The sequence below is a fragment of the Pristiophorus japonicus genome, chromosome 15 (assembly GCF_044704955.1).
Source record: "Pristiophorus japonicus isolate sPriJap1 chromosome 15, sPriJap1.hap1, whole genome shotgun sequence".
In the NCBI taxonomy this organism is placed as follows: domain Eukaryota; kingdom Metazoa; phylum Chordata; class Chondrichthyes; family Pristiophoridae; genus Pristiophorus; species Pristiophorus japonicus.
The window spans coordinates 149,500,832-149,519,909 of NC_091991.1; the positions used below are offsets into that span (position 1 = coordinate 149,500,832).

General features: G+C 43.7%; 1 protein-coding gene across 3 annotated transcripts in view; it reads left to right on the forward strand.

Annotated features, from left to right (window-relative positions):
• Positions 1-19,078, forward strand: part of cops3 (COP9 signalosome subunit 3) — a 283,931-nt gene that overhangs the window by 233,722 nt on the left and 31,131 nt on the right. The window contains exons 1-2 of one of the 3 annotated variants that reach the window (XM_070901097.1): positions 90-220; positions 15,518-15,647. The exons of 1 other annotated variant lie outside the window; for it this stretch is intronic. In XM_070901097.1, the coding sequence (XP_070757198.1) occupies positions 166-220; positions 15,518-15,647 (185 nt within the window). In that variant the 5' untranslated portion in view covers positions 90-165. Of the gene's footprint in view, positions 1-89; positions 221-15,517; positions 15,648-19,078 lie in introns of those variants that run through there. One more of the 3 variants, XM_070901096.1, reaches the window with a different exon arrangement.

Consider the following 19,078-nt stretch of genomic DNA (forward strand, 5'->3'; position numbering starts at 1 on the left):
CAGCTTTAAGAGGCTTTCCTGCCCTCCCCTCTCCCGTCTGTCCTTCCGCGTGGCGCCGCCCGCGACCTGCAGCGAAAGCTCGCGAGAGTGGGCAGGCTGCTTGGCGAGCCGCTTCGATGCTGTGTCACGGCGTTTGAATGAGGAGCAAGGGAGGCGGTTTGAGAAATGGCGTCCGCCTTGGAGCAGTTTGTCAACAGCGTGAGGCAGCTCTCCTCCCAAGGTAAGAGGTGGTGGGGACGCCGGGGAGGGCCCGGCTTTTCCTTTTAAAGCCTAGTTTTGTTTGTGTTTCTGGGAAGGGGCTACTTGTTCCTTCCCTCTCGGCCGTTACCCTTCAAAAAAAAAGGGGGTTGAAGCTTTGACCCACTGGCGGCGGCGGCGGCGGCTGGTGTGGCGGGCCCGCCTCCTCGCCAACCAGCAGGCCGCATTTGCTTGCATCTTTCGCTAGCCGGGCAAGAGGAAGACATCCTCTGGCCGGCGTTTCGCTTCCATGGCCCTGCTTAAGGTGAAGGAGATGCCGTGGCCTGTTTACCTCAACGTAAATGAACACCATGACACCGGAAGTGCCCGCCTCTGCCCGTAGCCCATTGGCTGCTCTTCGAAGATTGACGGTTGTTTCCAAGGCGGGGCTTGGTCTCTCTGCGCTGATTCGCTCCCGCGATTGTCACTCATTTGGCGCTCCGACAATTCCGGTTTGAGTTGTGCTCAACTTACTAACATTGGGCCTAGCCAGGTATAAGGTACCAGTTAGACATGGTATATAGAAGGGTAGTGAAATCTTGGGACGCGACCCTCAAGGTATTTTGGGATGGCTAATGCAATCAAAAGATCTATGCCATGTTGCATTCTGCAAAGTAATTTGCTTCCTCATATAATCGACTTTTGAATGTTGTAGGGTACTTCCTACTGTTAAAAAGTAGGCTTACAAGGATATCAATAAAGCACATTGGTGGGCAAGCGTGGAAATTTTGTGGATAGTTCACTTGAATTGTGGAGAATAAAAAAACTAGTCGTACAACTGTCTTGTTTTAATCAAGGTGACATATTAAGCAGCAGTAGAATCAGTAGGTTCCACACCACTTATTTCTCGGCTAACTTTGATCCGAATTCTACATACTTGCGCATTGAAGGTTGGGAGGTCCAAGTACAGCTATTGTTTTCCCCCTGCCCCCCCATGAAACTGGAAATTCATTTGGAGATGGAAAGCACAAAGGTAGCCTAACCTGCACCAAGTCCAGCTCACCCATCAACCCTGCGCTGGCCTACGTTGGCTCCCGGTCCATCACTGCCTTGATTTCAAAATTCTTATACTTCCTTGGTCTTTTATTTAAAAAAAAATGTCCATGGGATGTCCAGCATTTATTGCTCATCCCTAATTGCCCTGGAAAAGGTGGTGGTGAGCCGCCACTTTGAACCACTGTAGTCCCTCTGGTGAAGGTACTCGCACAGTGCTTTTCAGGATCTTGACCCAGTGACGATGAAGGAATGGCAATATATTTCCAAGTCAGGATGGTGTATAACTTGGAGGGGAACTTGCAGGTGATGGTGTTCCCATGCATCTGCCGACCTTGTCCTTCTAGGTGGTAGAGGTCGTGGGTTTGAGAGGTGCTGTCGAAGAAGCCTTGGACAGTTGCTGCAGTACATCTTGTAGATGGTACACACTGCAGCCACGGTACGCCGGTGGTGGATGGAGTGGCACTCAAGCGAGTTCTGGATGGTGTCAAGCTTGTTGAGTGTTATTGGATGCGCACACATCCAGACAAGTGGAGAATATTCCATCATCCTTCTGACTTGTGCCTTGTAGATGGTGGAAAGACTTTGGGAAGTTAGGAGGTGAGACACGTGCTGCAGAATACCCAACCTCTGACCTGCTCTTGTAGCCACAGTATTTATGTGGCTGGTCCAGTTGCGAAAGGCACTGAACACTGCAGTCATCAGCGAACATCCCCACTTCTGACCTTATGATGGAGGGAAGATCATTGATGAAGCAGCTGAAGATGGTTTGGCCTAGGCCACTGCCCTGAAGAACTTCTGCTGCAATGTCCTAGGGCTGTGGTGATTGATCTCCAACCACCACAACCATCTTCCTTTGTGCTTGGTGTGACTCCAGCCAGTGGAGAGTTTTCCCCCTGATTCCCATTGACTTCAGTTTTACTGGGGCACCTTCATGCTACACTTGGTCAAATGCTGCCTTGATGTCAAGGGCAGTCACTCTCACCCCACTTCTGGAATTCAGCTCAGCTTGACAACCCCTTCCATCACTTTGCTGATGATTGAGAGTAGACTGATGGGGTGATAATTGGCTGGATTAGATGTGTCCTGTTTTTTTTTTTGTGTGGACAGGACATACCTGGACAGTTTTCCACGTTGTCGGATAGAAGCCAATGTTGCAGTTGTACTGGAACAGTTTGGTTAGAGGTGCGGCTAGTTCTGGAGCACAGGTCTTCAGCACGACAGCCGCGATGTCGGGGCCCATAGCCTTTGCTGTGTCGCGTGCACTCAGCTGTTTTTTTTTATATCACGTGGACTGAATCGAATTGGCTGAAGACTGGCTTCTGTGATGGTGGGGACCTCATAAGGAGACCGATGTGGATCATCCACTCGGCACTTCTGGCTGGTCTTTTGCACAAGTGCTGGGCTCTACCATCATTGAGGCTGAGGGTATTCATGGAGCCTCCTCCACCCATTAGTTTTTTAATGGTCCATCACCATTCATGACTGGATGTGGCAGGACTGCAGAGCTTTGATCTGAGCTGTTCATTATGGGATCGCTTAGCCCTGTCTATAGCATGCTGCTTCTGCTTATTAGCATGCATGTCCTGCGTTGCATCCTTCCCAGGTTAGCACCTCATTTTTAGGTACACCTGGTGCTGCTCCTGGAATGCTCTTCTACACTCCTCATTGGTCCCTTGGCTTCATGGTAATGATGGCGTGAAGGATAATATGCCAGGCCATGAGGTTACAGATTGTGGTGGAATACAATTCTGCTGCTGCTGATGGCTCGCAGCAACTCATGGATGCCCAGTTTTGAGCTGTTAGATCTGTTCTGAATCTATCCCATTTAGCCTGGTGGTACTGCCACACACCATGGAGGGTGTCTTCCGTATGAAGACTGGATTTTGTCTCCACAATGACTATGCAGTGGTCAATGCTGTCATGGACAAATGCATCTGCGACAGGTAGATTTGTGAGGCTAAGTAGGTTTTTCCCTCGTGTTGGTTTTCTCTCCAGCTACCGCAGGCCCAGCCTGGCAGCTATGTCCTTAAGGGCTCGGACAGTAGTGGTGCTACTGACCCACTCTTGGTGATGGACATTGAAGTCCTCCACCCAGAATACATTCTGTGCCCTTGCTACTCTCTGCACTTCTTTCAAGTGGTGTTTAACATGGAGGAGTACTGATTCATCAGCTGAGGGAAGGCAGTAGGTGGTAATCAGCAGGTGGTTTTCTTGCCCATGCTTGACCTGAAGCCATGAGACTTTATGGGATCCGCAGTCAATGTTGAGAACTTTCTGGGCCACTCCCTCCCGACTCTATACCACTGTGCCGCTACCCCTGGTGGGTCTGTCCTGCCGGTAGGACAGGACTTACCCAGGAATGGTGATGGAGGAGTCTGGGACATTGGCTGAAAAGTATGATTCTGTGAGTATGACTGTCAGGCTGTTGCTTGACTAGTCTGTGGGACAGCTCTCCCAATGTTGACACGTCCCCAAATGTTGGTGAGGAGGACTTTGCAGGGTCGAGGTCGATGCCGAGTGGTCTGTCCGGTTTTATTATTCTTGTCTCTCGTGGTGATTTGTTACAACTGAGTGGCTTGCTAGGCCATTTCAGAGGGCAGTTAAGAGTCATATATGGGCCAGACCAGGTAAGGACGGCAGATTTCCTTCCCTGAAGGACATTAGTGAACTAGATAGGTTTTTGCGACAATCCTATAGTTTCATAGTCACCATTACTGATATTAGCTTTTTATTCCAGATTCTAAGGATAAGGGGTAAGCCATTTAGGACCGAGATGAGGAGAAACTTCTTCACCCAGAGAGTGGTGAACCTGTGGAATTCTCTACCACAGAAAGTTGTTGAGGCCAATTCACTAAATTTATTCAAAAAGGAGTTAGATGAAGTCCTTACTACTAGGAGGATCAAGGGGTATGGCGAGAAAGCAGGAATGGGGTACTGAAGTTGCATGTTCAGCCATGAACTCATTGAATGGCGGTGCAGGCTAGAAGGGCCGAATGGCCTACTCCTGCACCTATTTTCTATGTTTCTATTTATTTAATTGAATTAAAATTCCTCAGCTGCCATGGTGGGATTTGCACTAAATTCTCTGGATCAGTAGTCCAAGCCTCTGGATTACTAATCCAGTAACATTTCCACTATCCCCCATCAATGCTACAGCTCTAACTTGTAGGTGGTTTTTAAAAAAAAAAAAGCTTACTCACCCCAATAGCTGCCACATCGTCCGGGTCGGAGTGTCTGTACCCTGCTCGGGGAAACCCCCTTATACTAATGTTTCCCGTATCTCTAGAAACTCCCCCATCCTCCCAAGAATTGTGCGCTCCTCATTTAGGTATCTTGTGCATCCTTGTACTCTCCACTATTATCTGCCGTGCCTTCCGCAATTTCCTTCCTAAACCTCTCCATCTCTCCATCTCTCCATCTCTCCATCTCTCCATCTCTCCATCTCTCCATCTCTCCATCTCTCTCTCTCTCTCTCTCTCTCTCTCTCTCTCTCTCTCTCTCTCTCTCTCTCTTTTAAGACTCTTCTTAAAACCTACCTCTAACCAAGCTTTTAGTCACCCATCTTAATATCTCCTTCGGCTTAGTGTTAATTTTTGTCTGATCACGTTCCTGTGAAGTGCCATGGGACATTGGAAAATGTGACCAAGCCCTGCTTTAATTTCTCCTTGTATGGCTCGGTGTCAAATCTTTGTTTTATAATACGCCTTGGGATGTTTTACCACGTTAAAGGTGCTATATAAATGCAAGTAGCTGTTGTTAAAGGTGCTATATAATGAAAGTTGTTGTGAAGTACTGGGGTTAGAGGTCTTTTTTTAAAAAAAAAATTGATCTTGTAATGTGGACAGCGAGCAAGGCTGTACTTATTACCTATCACTAGTTGCTTTGCCAAGGTGATGGTGGTCCTTCTTGAACAGCTCAAGTCCTTGAGATGCTGATGCTCAGTGGGGAATTCTAGGTTTCTGACCCAGCAAGGATGAAGGAAGGGTGATTTATGTCTTGTTCCATAATTTGGTGCTGATGATTTCTCCACAACATTGCTACTCTTTTTCTTCTTAGTGGTAGAGGTCGCAGGGAAGCAAGGTGCTGTTAAAATAACTGAGTTGCTGCAGTGCATCTTCAAGGTCATACATATAACAGCCACAGTTGGCCGGTAATGGGATGGCTGTGATATTGCTCACATTTGCGATTTCTGTTGATTTGCAGACATTGCGGGGTTCAGACAGGAAATTTTAATATTGCTTTCTACATGTTTAAATTTCCTGTGTGAATTATACTTAAACTAACAAGAAAGTATTTGGAAAAAATATATCAAATTGTGGGATTTTCTAGTGAAATGCAGTAATGAAGGAATTTGAGGTAATAAGTATTGTGCAAAAGGCCATTTCGTAAGAGAGTAATAGCCTAAATGAGAATTTTACAACATCCTAAATAAACTTCGTGACAATGCTGCAACCAATCTACTCCCAGAATTTGGAACTACCGCAAATGTCAGGTTGATACAGTTGGGAGTAATCTTGCTTCTGAATCGGAAGGTTGTAGGTTCAAGCCCAGTCCAGTACTTGTGCATGTAATCTGGGCTGCTAGTTCATCACTGTGCTGAGGGAGTGCTGCATTGTTGGAGGTGCTGTCCTTCAGATGTGCCTCTTCTGCCCGTTCTGTTGGATGTTAAATATTCTATAGAAATATTTGAAGAGCAGGGGAGTTCTCCTAGTGTCCTGGTCAACATTCCTTCCTCAACCAACACCAGTTTAACAGTCATTCACCCAATTTGCTTTGTGTGATCTTGTGTGTAAATTGGCCTGCATAACAGCAATAACTACAATTTTAAAAGCGATTCATTAAATGTCATATGTTTTGGAATGTCTTGAGGACATGATGAAGTGCAAATGCAAGTTCTTCTTTCCTTCCTAGCAATTAAATATTTTGCATGTAACTACTTACTAAGTGGATGTTTTAGTTCTACAGTATACAAAATATGATGCTTTAGTTGCCCTCCAATGCCCCTTCTCCGTTATCCAGCTTGATGGGGCTGCCCTCGCTTGGTTCCAATCTTGCCCGTTTCATTATAGCCAGAACATCTCTCTCAATAGCTTCTTTTCTACCCCGCACAGTCACTTAGGTAGTCCCACAAGGATCCACCGTTGTGCCCTTCCTCCACGACCATCTTCATCGTCTAAATGCTGGTGGTTGGCTACATCATCCACAGAGGTGGGGTCAGTTTTCAACGTGTATACTGATACACCCAGCTGTACTTTTTCACCACCTCTCTGAACCCCTTCTCTGTGACTGTGCTGTCCGACTGCTTGTCTGACAAAGACCAGTTTCCTGCAGTTGAACAGGAAGACTGAAGCCATTGTCTTTGGATCCCACCACAAACTCCATACCCATGACACAAGTTTGATCACCCTCCCTGGCTACCCTTGTCCTAAATCAGGCTGTAGAGAGCCATGGCATACTAATGAGTTGAGCTTCCGACTCCATATCTTCTCTTTATCAAAGACTCCACCTCTAACACCGTAGCATGGCACATCTCCATCCCATCTACATCAGCCCATCTGCTGCTGAAACCCTCATGTCTTTGTCACCTCCAGACTAGACGAATCCAATATTCTACTGGGCAGACTCCCATCTTGTACCTTCTGTAAATTCCAGTTCATCGAAAACTTTGCTTCCCATATCCTCACCGATCACCCCTGTCCTCATTGACCTCCAATGACTCCTTGTCCATCAATACCTCAAATTTAAAATTCTCATTCTCCTGTTTAAATCCTTCATGGCCTGCTCCTTTCTATTACACCCCCCCCCCCCCTCTATTTCCTGATTCTGGCCTCTTGTCTACCCTCTCTTCGCTCCAATATTGGTAGCCATGTCTTGAGCTGCCTTGGCCTCATTCTCTGGAATTTCCTCCCTAAACTCCTTTGCCTCTCCACATCCCTCAACCTCTTTAAAGACTTGCCTTGACATCTACCTCTGACTAAGATTTCAATGACCCCTCCTAATATCCTCTCCTTTGGCATAGCGCCCATTTTTTCCCCATATGTTTCTGAAGTGCGTTGGGATGTTTTTTTTCTGTGCTAAATGCGCAGTTGAAATGCAGGTAATCGTTTTTTTTGTACCTTCATAGGTGGTTTTTACAACTTGTCTTATCGGATGTTGAAATTTCACAATTTCCGAAAAGGACGAAATATCACAATTTTGGATTTTTACTTCAGTGTAATCCTTTGTTACACTTGTGTGCAGCATGCTTGTCAAAGCTTTTCAAAATGCACCCTATAACTTGTACAGTTATGTAACTTACAAAAGAAAATTCAACTGTTATTGCAAAAAGTACTATTTCTGAATGGTAGGTTGTGGTCATAACTTTAACTTACTCAATACTGAATTCTTCTTTATACATTGACAACTTCAGATCTGTAGCAATTATTCTACTCTCATTGGTCCATGTGTAATAAATAACAATTGACATTGGAATTAAGAAGTAGCAATCTGCCAAGTGCTTTTTAATGATGCACAAAAAGAGTTAATTAAATATGTCATAACCTGCATTTTTTTAATTTTAATTTGGCATTTGCAGTTTCAGGGTTGTTGGAGCACCAAGGTGTGGCCTTGTGGGATAAGATGTGATCTCCCAGTCTACTGATCTCTGCCTCCTGACTGTGGGGAGAAGTTTCTCCTTGGGCCAAAATCCAGAAAGTTTTTTAATAGGAATAGGCCATTTAGCCTCTTGAGCCTGTTCTTCCATTCAGTGAGATCATGGCTGATCTGCGGCCTAACTCCATATACCAGCCATTGCCCCATATCCCTTAATATTTTTTTTTGACCAGTCTTGTTTGATCGAGGACGGAGCTGATTTATGAAATTTTCTGTAGGGCGGTACATTGATGCTCTAATGAGGTATGTCAAAGAGTGGTATTGTGTACCTGCAATTCATCAGTATTGACTGGTTAGAAATTAGAGTTAGACAGCAGAACCTCTTTCTATGGTCGAGTGAGTGAAGGAAGAAACATGGTTAAATCACCTTGTATTTGTTTGGACTCTGGCGCTCAATTTCAAAGCAGTATTGATGTACTATGTATATAATGAGGAAGGTGTATTTACCTCCAGTGGGAGGGAACATCAATTCACAGTTTTGTTTCTTTTTCTGCCTCTGGGAGCAAAGTGACCTCAGCATCAAATGGAATTTACAGATTGTGTCTGGCTGTCGTTTTGCGCTGGAGAAAGCCCATTTCCATTTGATGCCAGTCGTGCTTTGCCCTGGGCAGTGTAGGGATAATTATGTGGATCCTCCTGATATCAGGAAAGGTCTTTGATCAGAAACATAAACTCATGAATGCGACCTTTTGAATAACTGCATATGTATAGATGCTGAAGTTGACTTTATCTGTCTGCAGTACGAACTAGACAAATGTGGAACACAGCGAGTTGCGTTGTTTTTCAGGGGCCCTGCCACTGAAAGTAGTTCCACATTATAAATGGAGTATTGCAAAGAGCCAGCAGCAAATGTGGTGTAAGAAGACCAGAAAAAAGGATAAATTGCAATACAGGCAATTCTCGATTTATCCGCACACGGATCCAATGGGAAAACATTGTAACGGGATTTAAAATTTCGGCCCGGGAAGGCATCTGGTTTTAACTTTATAATGTCAATCGCTCTAATGGAGAAATCGTTTACCCGGCATAGCCCAATCCCTGAGGGACCTGGATAATCGAGAGTTGCCTGTATTAAGTTATGGGGAGTATGGAGCCAAGTTGCATGAGCCCTCAGATTGTTGCAGCCTTGAAACACAATACAGCCCAGCATTAAGAAAATAAATGGTATATTAGATTTTATATTCAAATCTAACTTACACACAGTAACTATCAACACTTGCAAATAACACAAAAATAGGGAGCATGGTTAATGAGCCCAGGGGCCATTGTTGGTATAATTGATCTAAGTGTATATAAATAATCTTGGATATATAGTGCACAATATCAAAGTTTGCAGATGACACAAAATAGGGAATGTGGTTAACTGAAGAAGTCTAGGTGACTTCAGTGGAAGAGATGAATTACGAGACTGGGCAGATAGATGTCAGATGAAATTTAATGTAAGGAAATGTGAGATGATGCATCCTCAATTTGATTTGAAGTAAGCAACATTGTCCCTGTGTGAAATAGTCAGAATATGGGCCAGATTCTGAGCCATTACCTCGTGGTTCATTTAGAGTTCCTGGGAGCAGATTGACTACCTGAAATTTTGATTGGCGCATGCCTCAGTGGAAGGAACGTAAAAGTGGAGGGAAAATATTTTTCTTTTTTTAGGATAGACTTCATAACCTTCCCAATGACCAAGGATGCCCAAAATGAGAGGGCTGTAGATTTTGGATGATTTGCTGGCTTCCCAAGTTCAGGGTGCCCTTGACTGAACACACATTGCCCTGCTAGCACCTTTACAGAATCCAGAGGTTTACCGAAAGGGATTCCACTCCGTGAATGTATCGATCATCTGTGACCATACTCAGCGCATCATGGCAGTCAATGCCCAATATCCAGGGAGCATCCATGATGCTTTCATCTTGGGTGAGAGCACTATCACAGGCCTGTTCGAGCGTCAACCACAAGGCCAGAGCTGGATGTTCGGGGACAAAGGTTATGGCCTCGCCACCTGGCTCATGACCCCCCTCCGGATCCCTCAAACAGACCGAAGTCGTGCATCGCTATAATGAGAGCCATGCAGCCACACGCAACATCATCGAACAGACAATTGGAGTGCTCAAGCAGCGCTTCCGATGTCTGGACCACTCTGGAGGCTGCCTGCAATACTTTCCATAGCAGGTCTCTTGAGTTCATTGTGGTGTACAGCATGCTACACAACTTAGCCATCATGAGGGAACAGGATTTGCCACTGGGGACTGCAGGACCACCTCGAGAGAGAGAGAGATGGGGGCGAGGAAGAGGAGCCTGGCGAGGAACCCATGCCACAACCACAGGGGAGGCATCGTGGAAATTTAGCCGCTGCAAATGCTCATCATTCAACACTGCTTGAAGAGTGAACAGCACGTTTGACCAATGCTTGGCCACTATATCCCACCATGTTGACTATTCCCCCTCTTATTCTGCAAGTGAGACACTATACAGGAATGGTTAAGGTGAACAAAAGAATTTATGAAACATTGTAAACTTTTATAACTTTGTTAACATAATTTGCAAGCGTTGAAACTTTAATAAAATATCATTATCTGCATCCAATAGTGTGATTCAATAATAACAACAACATTATAACCAACACCCCTGCCCCACTATCTTTTACCACTGCATCCCCCTCCCTTGCTTGCTCCTTGTACCCAAAATGGCACCACGAGGGTGTATAGCAACGTTTTTTGAGCGCTGCTGTGTTTGGGCGGCAGAGAGAAAATGGAGACGCTGCCTGGGGAGACACTGGACGAGCTCGTGACGTGGAAGGCCTGGCTTCTGACTGGCGAGCCTCTTCATCGGTGTCGCCAGCCACAGGTGGTGTGGGGGTGGGTCTGGGTGTCACACTGGGAAACTCGGAAAGGCTTCTCGCCACACTCTCCGGGACTCCAGTGTCACTGGTGGAGGCCACCAGCCTCGTGTGGGCAGTGATGGCCTTACATTTTTCGCAGTTCGCACCAACAATCTGTGACCCTGCCCCAGTTATGGTCGCAGTAAGATTCTCGATGGTCGTGGGAATCCTACCCAGGACATCAAGGTGCTGACTGGTGAGCTGGATGCTCTACCTGGACAGTCCCACCATGTCCAGTTCCGCGTCTGCCTGTCTGTCAGCAGACAGACTTTGCCGACTCACCCTCTAAAAAGATGGCCTACAGGGATTCGACCCCAGAACTGCATTGCTGTACACCACTAGTCCCAGAAGCCTTGGCAGTCTCAAAGCCCGGGAAAGTTATATCATCCTTGGACAAGGTGTTTGCCAGTGGAAAAAGAGGTGTAGAGTGCATCTGCTCCCCCCGGAGTTCGCTGTTCTGTGAACTCCTCTTCCTCTTCCACATGATGGCCTGATGTGGAGAGTTGATCCGAGGGATGCGGCGCCTGTCATTGGTCATCTGGAAATAGAAAGCAACAGACGAGTGGTTAACAGCAGGGGAGGGGGCAGGGTGACATATGAAAGGACACATAGCACAGGCTCATTGGAAGGACTGCTGCTACTCCATTATATCTAGTCAACAGACACTGCATCACATTGCCCCAACCCAGCCTAGGCATTGTGCAGGACTTACCCTCAGTATACAAGCGGGGATCAGCACTCCCAGTGACAGTTGTCCAACCTGAGATGCCAATGAGGCCTGTCACACTTTTTCCACGCGTGACAGGGTCTGAGGCGAACTGCCGCCTGTTTGTGGCGATTATGAGACTTCTTTGCCTGCAAAGATGAAAATGGGAATGGTTACCAGAGGGTCCATCTGCTCTTGTAGCACACATAGATAGCCACCAAAGCACATACGATACTGTCTGAATGTAATACAGTCCTATGTTTAACGGCCTTGGAAGTTGCACGTGGTTCATCAGGAGGACATCGAAGTGCGGAGCCATCTTATGAGATCTCAGAAAGCAATTTTAATGTGTAAAGATCATTCATGGCAAATAGGGTGTCAAACTAAGCCTACCTATGTGTCAATGCATTTGAGGAGGCAACCCACAGAGTGCTGAGAGACAGCAACAGCATGAGAACAAATAGTGTGATTTACAATTTAAGTGATAGTCAATAAAAATTGTACTCCCTCTAACAACCCTACAAAGATCATTAAACTTTTCCGGCACTGCTTCCCACTCCTGGTCACTGTGTCTGAGGCAGAGACCTCCTCAGCAATCTCCCTCCATATTCTGTTAAAAATGGCTGGCAGGGGTCTAGCTCCATCACCTGTCCTGTGTAATTCCTGCTATCTCCTCTCCACAGCCCCCACAAGAGCTTCAGTAGCCTCTTGTGAAAATTGTCTGGCACACTGTCTGCTGTCCTCCACCTCCATCAAAATCAAATAATAAAATGGCTGATTCGGCCTTGGGTGCACTGCGCATGCGCGTGGCTGGGCCCTGCATTAGTGTTTATAATCGGACAGCAGAACAGTAACGCGGGGGGGCGGGGGGTTGGGGGGAAGTTCACGCATGCACAGAGTGGCTGATTTAAAAAAAAATTGTTTTTTAAAAAAGAAATGTTGCTAATTAATTACTGAGCTAACTTAATACGAATGGGAAATCTAACCTGTGATCTGGTTTGTGTGGTTTAGTGTCAGCCATGGCTCAATTGGTAGCACTCACACCTCGGGTGTCAGAAGGTCGTGGGTTCAAGCCACACTCCAGAGACTTGAGCACATAATCTAACTGAGGGGGTGCTGCACTGTTGGAGTTGCCTCTTTCTGAGACATGTGCCTCCTCGGGTGCACGAAAAAATTCCCATTGCGCTATTCGAAGACTAACGGGCGTTTTCCCCAGTGTCCTGGCCAATATTTATTCCTCAACCAACATCACTGAAGCAGATAATCGGGTCATTTATTTCATTGCTATTTGTCGGATCTTGCTGTGTGCAAATTGACTGCCGTGTTTCCTACATTACAACAATGACTACACATCAAAAGTCCTTGATTATCTATAAAGCACTTTGGGACGTCCTGAGGTTGTGAAATATTCTATAGTTCTTTAGTATTATGCTGGCTGGTACTCTTTCCCATATGCCATATTGCAGCTGACTTACTTTTTAATACATATTTTAAATTCAGAAAAAAGAATGCATATATAGTGTTTCACTTTACAGTTTTGTCATGGTATTTAAGGATGCACATGAAATGCAGGGACAACAGGGGATTGAAGTAATATGTAGCTAAAAAGGGAAGAAGTTTATTCAATGTGTCTAGGCTGCCTTTCTGGATCAATATATTTTTAGTCCAACAAGGTAAGAAGTGGTGCTGTAACTAGTTCTTGGGAATGAAGTGAGGCAAGTAGATAATGTCAAGAAAGGGTTTAAGCAACAATAACATAATTAGGTTTGATTTAAAATTTCAGAAGGAGAGTAAGTAAACAAAGATAAAGGTACCTGACGGGGTGAGGGAAGGGGGAGGAGAGGAGAAAGTGTTTCAATCCGATTAAAAGAAAAGGGACTATCCTAGATAAATTAGACTTAAAAAAAAAAAAATGTTTGGAAAACCAATGGATGAAACACTGCATCAACAATTGGAAATGTTCAAATAGGCGATGAATGCGATACAGATTGGACATTAAAATTTGGAAGTATAGTGAACAGTGAGGAGGATAGTAATGGACTTCAAGAAGACATAGACAGGTTGGTGAAATGGGCAGACACGTGGCAGATATAATTTAACGCTGAAAATTACGAAGTGATACATTTTGGTAGGAAGAACGAGGAGAGGTAATATAAACTAAAGGGTACAATCCTAAAGTGGGTGCATGAGCAGAGAGATCTGGGGGTATATGTGCACAAATCATTGAAGATGGCAGGGCAGGTTGAGCAACCTGTTCTTTTTAAAAAAAAACATAAGAGATCCTGAGTTTTATAAATAGAGGCATAGAGTACAAAAGCAAGGAAGTTATGATGAACCATTATAAAACACTGGTTTGGCCTCGACTGGAGTACTGTGTCCAGTTCTGGGCACCGCACTTTTGAAATGATGTAAAGGCCTTAGAGAGGGTGCAGAAAATATTTGCAAGAATGGTGCCAGGGATGTGGGACTTCAGTTTTGTGGATAGACTGGAGAAGCTGGGGTTGTTCTCTTTGGAGCAGCGACAGTTGAGAGGAGATTTAATAGAGGTAATCAAAATCATGAAGGGTCTAGACAGAGTAGATAGAGAGAAACTGTTCCCATTGGCTGAAGGGCTGAGAACCAGAGGGCACAGATTTAAGGTGATTGGGAAAAGAACCAAAGGCATGAAGAAAAACTTTTTTTTACATCGCGAGTGGTTAGGATCTGGAATGGACTGCTGAAAGGGTGTGGAGGCAGACTCAATTGTGGCTTTCAAAAGAAAATTGGATAAGTACCTGAAGGGGGAAAAAAATTGGAGGGCTATGGGGAAAGGGCGGAGGAGTGGGACTAGTTGAAGTGCTTTTGCTGAGCGCCAACTGGGCTCGATGGGCCAAATGGCCGCCTGTGCTGTAACCATTCTATGATTCTATCCCACAAGAAGAAAAGTACAAAAGCTTGGATGAGCAGAGAAATTAAAATTAAAGAGGCACAAGACATATCTAGTTCTAATAATAGAGAAGCAAATCAAAATTAGATAGGCTAAGAGGACATGAAGAAAGACTGGCTGGTAACAAAGGAAGATAGTAAAGGTATTTAAAGACACACAATATTTACAGAAATGGGGTTGATTTAGGGATGAAAGTCTTATGAAAGAAAAGCAGATATTTTGCTTTGTTTATCACCAAGAGTATGAAAGTGTATAAAAGGGGGAGATAGAACAGTCATAAAGGATAACTGTGGATGGGGAAGTAGCACTGAAAACAAATGGTCGATCTAAAGTTGGAAATGTACCCTTCCTGTTCATTACCCTGGAATGATGATATCAGAGAAAATAGCAGTAGTTCTTCCAATCTTTCAAACATCCTTTGGATAAGGAAGTTGGGCTATTGGACTGGGGGCATGCCAATGTAACAGCTTTTTTCAAAAATAAAAGAGAGTAATTATGGACCCGTCAGCCTACGGTCGAAGTGGGTAAGCTCCTGGGTAAAAGCCCATAATATTGGATAAAATTAATACTCCTCTGGTGAGAAGTGCATTCATTAATTAACTGGCTAATGTGGATTTACAAGTGTCATCGAGGTGTTGAAAGAACAATAGAGTACATAGCTAAAAGAAATGAAATTAATGTTGTATACATGGATTTTCAAAAGACAATGGATAAGGACATAGGAGCTTCTTGATAAAGTTAAGGCACCCTGTATTGAAGGTAGTGTGACAGCATGATTAGAAGTTAATTAGAGGGAAAAAGACAGAGTGGTTAATATTTATTGAACAGGAAGGATGTAAACAGCAGTGTGCCTCATGTTGATACCATTTCTCAATATAACACAATCTAATCTTGGGTATAGTGGTTTTAATAAAATTTGCAGATAAAATAAAATAGGGAGCAGTTAACTGAAGTGACTTCAGGTGGGATAGACTATTTAGTAGATTGGGCAGATACATCAGTTTTTCTCTGGCTACTTTAAAAGTTTGAAGACTTTGAAAAGTGTGCTAAGAATGCAGGTTAGATGTAAGACTTTTGATTATATAGATTTAACATGTGGTTTACTGTGTTTTTGTTTTTTTGTTAGGTCAAATGACTCAGCTGTGTGACCTCATTAACAAGAGTGGAGAGCTGCTTGCTAAAAACCTCTCTCACTTGGATACAGTACTAGGTGCGTTGGATGTGCAGGAGCATTCTCTGGGAGTCTTGGCAGTATTGTAAGTTCCAAATGATTGTCATGTCTGAGTAAATTGTACATAGGTAGAGATTCATTTTGTATAATAAAATTTGGCCCCTTGTTCCTGTTTTCATAAAAATGCTGCATCTGCAGCATAAGTACTAAATTGAATAGTGGGACATTTCACTACATGAAAGGTGCTGCATGAATCTAGTCATGATGGTTGCTCGTTCATGAAAGGTACCACCTTCAAAATGGCTTCTTAACTGTATGATGGTGAATTGGCATGTTCTTTTGGCACTGTTGGCATCATATCTGAATGAAGCCAATACTATTTATATTTCCATCACACAAGTCTGTTATGAATCGTTACTCAAGTGCAAGAAACAAAGTGCATCATTGAGCTATTTAAAACACAAGTTAATCTGACCAGGATAGCCCCATCGTAGACAGCTCTTGTCAATCACTGCAGGTGACCATTGACATGCATTTGTATAGTAGTTATGAAGTTAGGTGTTTGTAGGAGCAGGAGTAGACCATTTAGCCCCTCCAAGCCTATTTTGCTATTCAATGAGCTCATGGCTGATCTGTGACCTAACTCCAATCTATATTAATGACTTGATGAAGGGACCAAGTGTAATGTAGCCAAGTTTGCTGATGATACAAAGATGGGTGGGAAAGCAAGTTGTGAGGAGGACACAAAGAATCTGCAAAAGGATATAGACAGGCTAAGTAAATGGGCAAACATTTGGCAGATGGAGTATAATGTGGGAAAGTGTGAGGTTATCCACTTTGGCAGGAAAAATAGAAAAGTAAATTATTATTTAAATGGAGAGAGATTACAAAATGCTACAGTACAGAGGGACCCAGGGGTCCTTGTGCATGAAACACAAAAAGTTAGTGTGCAAGTACAGCAAATAATCGGGAAGGCAAATGGAATGTTGGCCTTTATTGCAAGGGGGATAAAGTATAAAAGCAGAGAAGTCCTGCTACAACTGTACAAGGTATTGGTGAGGCCACACCTAGAGTACTGCGTACAGTTTTGGTCTCCTTTATTTAAGGAGGGATATACTTGCATTGGAGGCAATTCAAAGAAGGTTCACTAGGTTGATCCCTGAGATGAAGAAAGGTTGAGCAGGTTGTGCCTACACTCATTGGAATTTAGAAGAATGAGAGATCTTATTGAAACATATAAGATACTGGGGGGCTTGACAAGGTGGATGCAGTGAAGATGTTTCCACTCGTAGCTTAAGAATAAGGGGTCGCTCATTTAGAACTGAGATGAGGAGGAATTTCTTCTGAGGGTCGTAAATCTGTGGAATTCGCTGTCCCAGAGAGCTCTGAATGCTGGGTCATTGAATATATTTAAGGTGGAGATGGACAGATTTTTGAACAATAAGGGGGTTGAAGGGTTTATGGGGAGCAGGCAGGGAAGTGTGGCTGAGCCCAAGATCAGATCAGTCGTGATCTTATTAAATGGCGGAGCAGGCTCGAGGGGTCAAATGGCCTACTCGTGCTCCTATTTCTTATGTTCTTATGTCCATATACTCACATTTGATCCATATCCCTTCATACCTATTGGATAACAAAAATCTATCAACCTCGGATGTAAAATTAACAATTGACTTAGCATCAATTGCTGTTTGCAAAAGAGTGGCAAACTTCTATCACCCTTTGTGTGTAGAAGTGGTTCCAAATTTCACTCCTGAAAGGTCTGGCTCTAATTTTTAAACTATGCCCCCTAGTCCTAGACTCCCTAACCAGTGGAAATAGTTTCTCTCTATCAAACTTCAATCAGATTACCCCTTAACCTTCTAAATTCTAGGGAATATAACCCTACTTTGCGTAATCTCTCCTAGTAATTTAACACGGAGTCTGGGTAAACCAGGCTGCACTCCCGCCAAGGCCAGTGTATCTTTCCTAAAGTATCCAGAACTGCTCACAGTACTCCAGGTGTGGTCTAACCAGGACTTTGTATAGCTGCAGCATAACTTCTGTCCCCTTGTATTCTAGTCCTCTTGATATAAAGGCCAGCATACCATTAGCTTTTTTTATTATTTTCTATACTTGTTCATGGCATTTTAATGATCCATGTGCCTGAACCCCCAAGTCTTTTTGGACCCCCACTGTTTTTAGCTTTTCACCATTTAGAAAATACGCTGCTCTGTCCTTTTTAGATCCAAAGTGGATGACCTCACATTTGCCACAGTTTTGCCCATTCACTTAATCTATCAATATTCCTTTGTAATTTTATGCTTTCATCTACAGTGCCTACAATGTCACCTATCTTTGTCATCTGCAAATTTGGATACATGACTTTCTATGCCATCATCAAAGTCATTAATAAATACTGTGAATAGTTGAGGCCCCAGCACAAATCCCTGCGGGACACTACTAGTCACATCCTGCCAATTAGAGTACCTGTCCATTATCTCTCTTCTGTCTCTTGCCGCTCAGCCAATTTCCTAACCAGGTCAATAATCTGCCTTCAATTCCATGGGCTTCTACCTTAGCTAACAGTCTCTTATGAGGAACTTTATCAAATGCCTTCTGGAAGTCCATATAAATAACATTCATAGACTTGTCCACTACTTTGATTCTTTTGAAGAGGTGACTAATCAGGTTTGTCGGGCATGCTGACTCTCCTTGAACAACTGAAAATTTTCAAGGTGTTCAGTCATCCTCTCCTTAATTATAGACAATGGTAATTTCCTGACAACAGATGTTCGACTAACTGGTCTGTAATTCTCTGGTTTCCCTCTCTCGCCATTCTTAAATAGTGGGGTAACAAGTGCAGTTTTCCAATCTACAGGTTCCTAAATCGAGAGAACTTTAGAAGATTATAGTTAGGGCATCTGCAATGTGCTCACCTACTTCCTTTAAAACCCTGGGATGAAAACTGGGTCCTGGGGATTTTTCACTCTTAAGTACCATTATTTTCTTCATTACTGTTATTTTGCTTATGTTAATTTTATTGACTTCCTGTCCCTGATTCATTATTAGTTTCCTTGGGATTTCTGCCATGCTATCTTCTTCTACTGTGTATATACTGATGTGAAGTAATTATTCAACATGTGCGCCATTTCCTTGTTATCATTGACAATATCACCGAAATCAGTTATCAAGGGGCCAACATTGCTCCTGATCACCTTTTTCCTAATATAATTGTAAAAGTTCTTTGTTGAGTTTGATATCTCTTGCAGGTATCTTTTCATTCTCCCTTTTTGTAGCTCGTACTATCTGTTTTGGGACCCTTTGCTGTTTGTATCTTTCTCATTTGCCACGATCTGTGCTATTTTTGTATGTTTTCTTTTTAGTTTTCTGCTGTCTCTTACCTCTTTAGTCATCCATAGCTGTTTTTTTTGGCAAGTAGAGCTTTTGCCCCTTCAGGTATAAACTGGTTCTTATCTCTCATTCTTTTTTGAACATCTCCCACTGATCTTCTGTCATTCTACCCATAAACAGATTTGC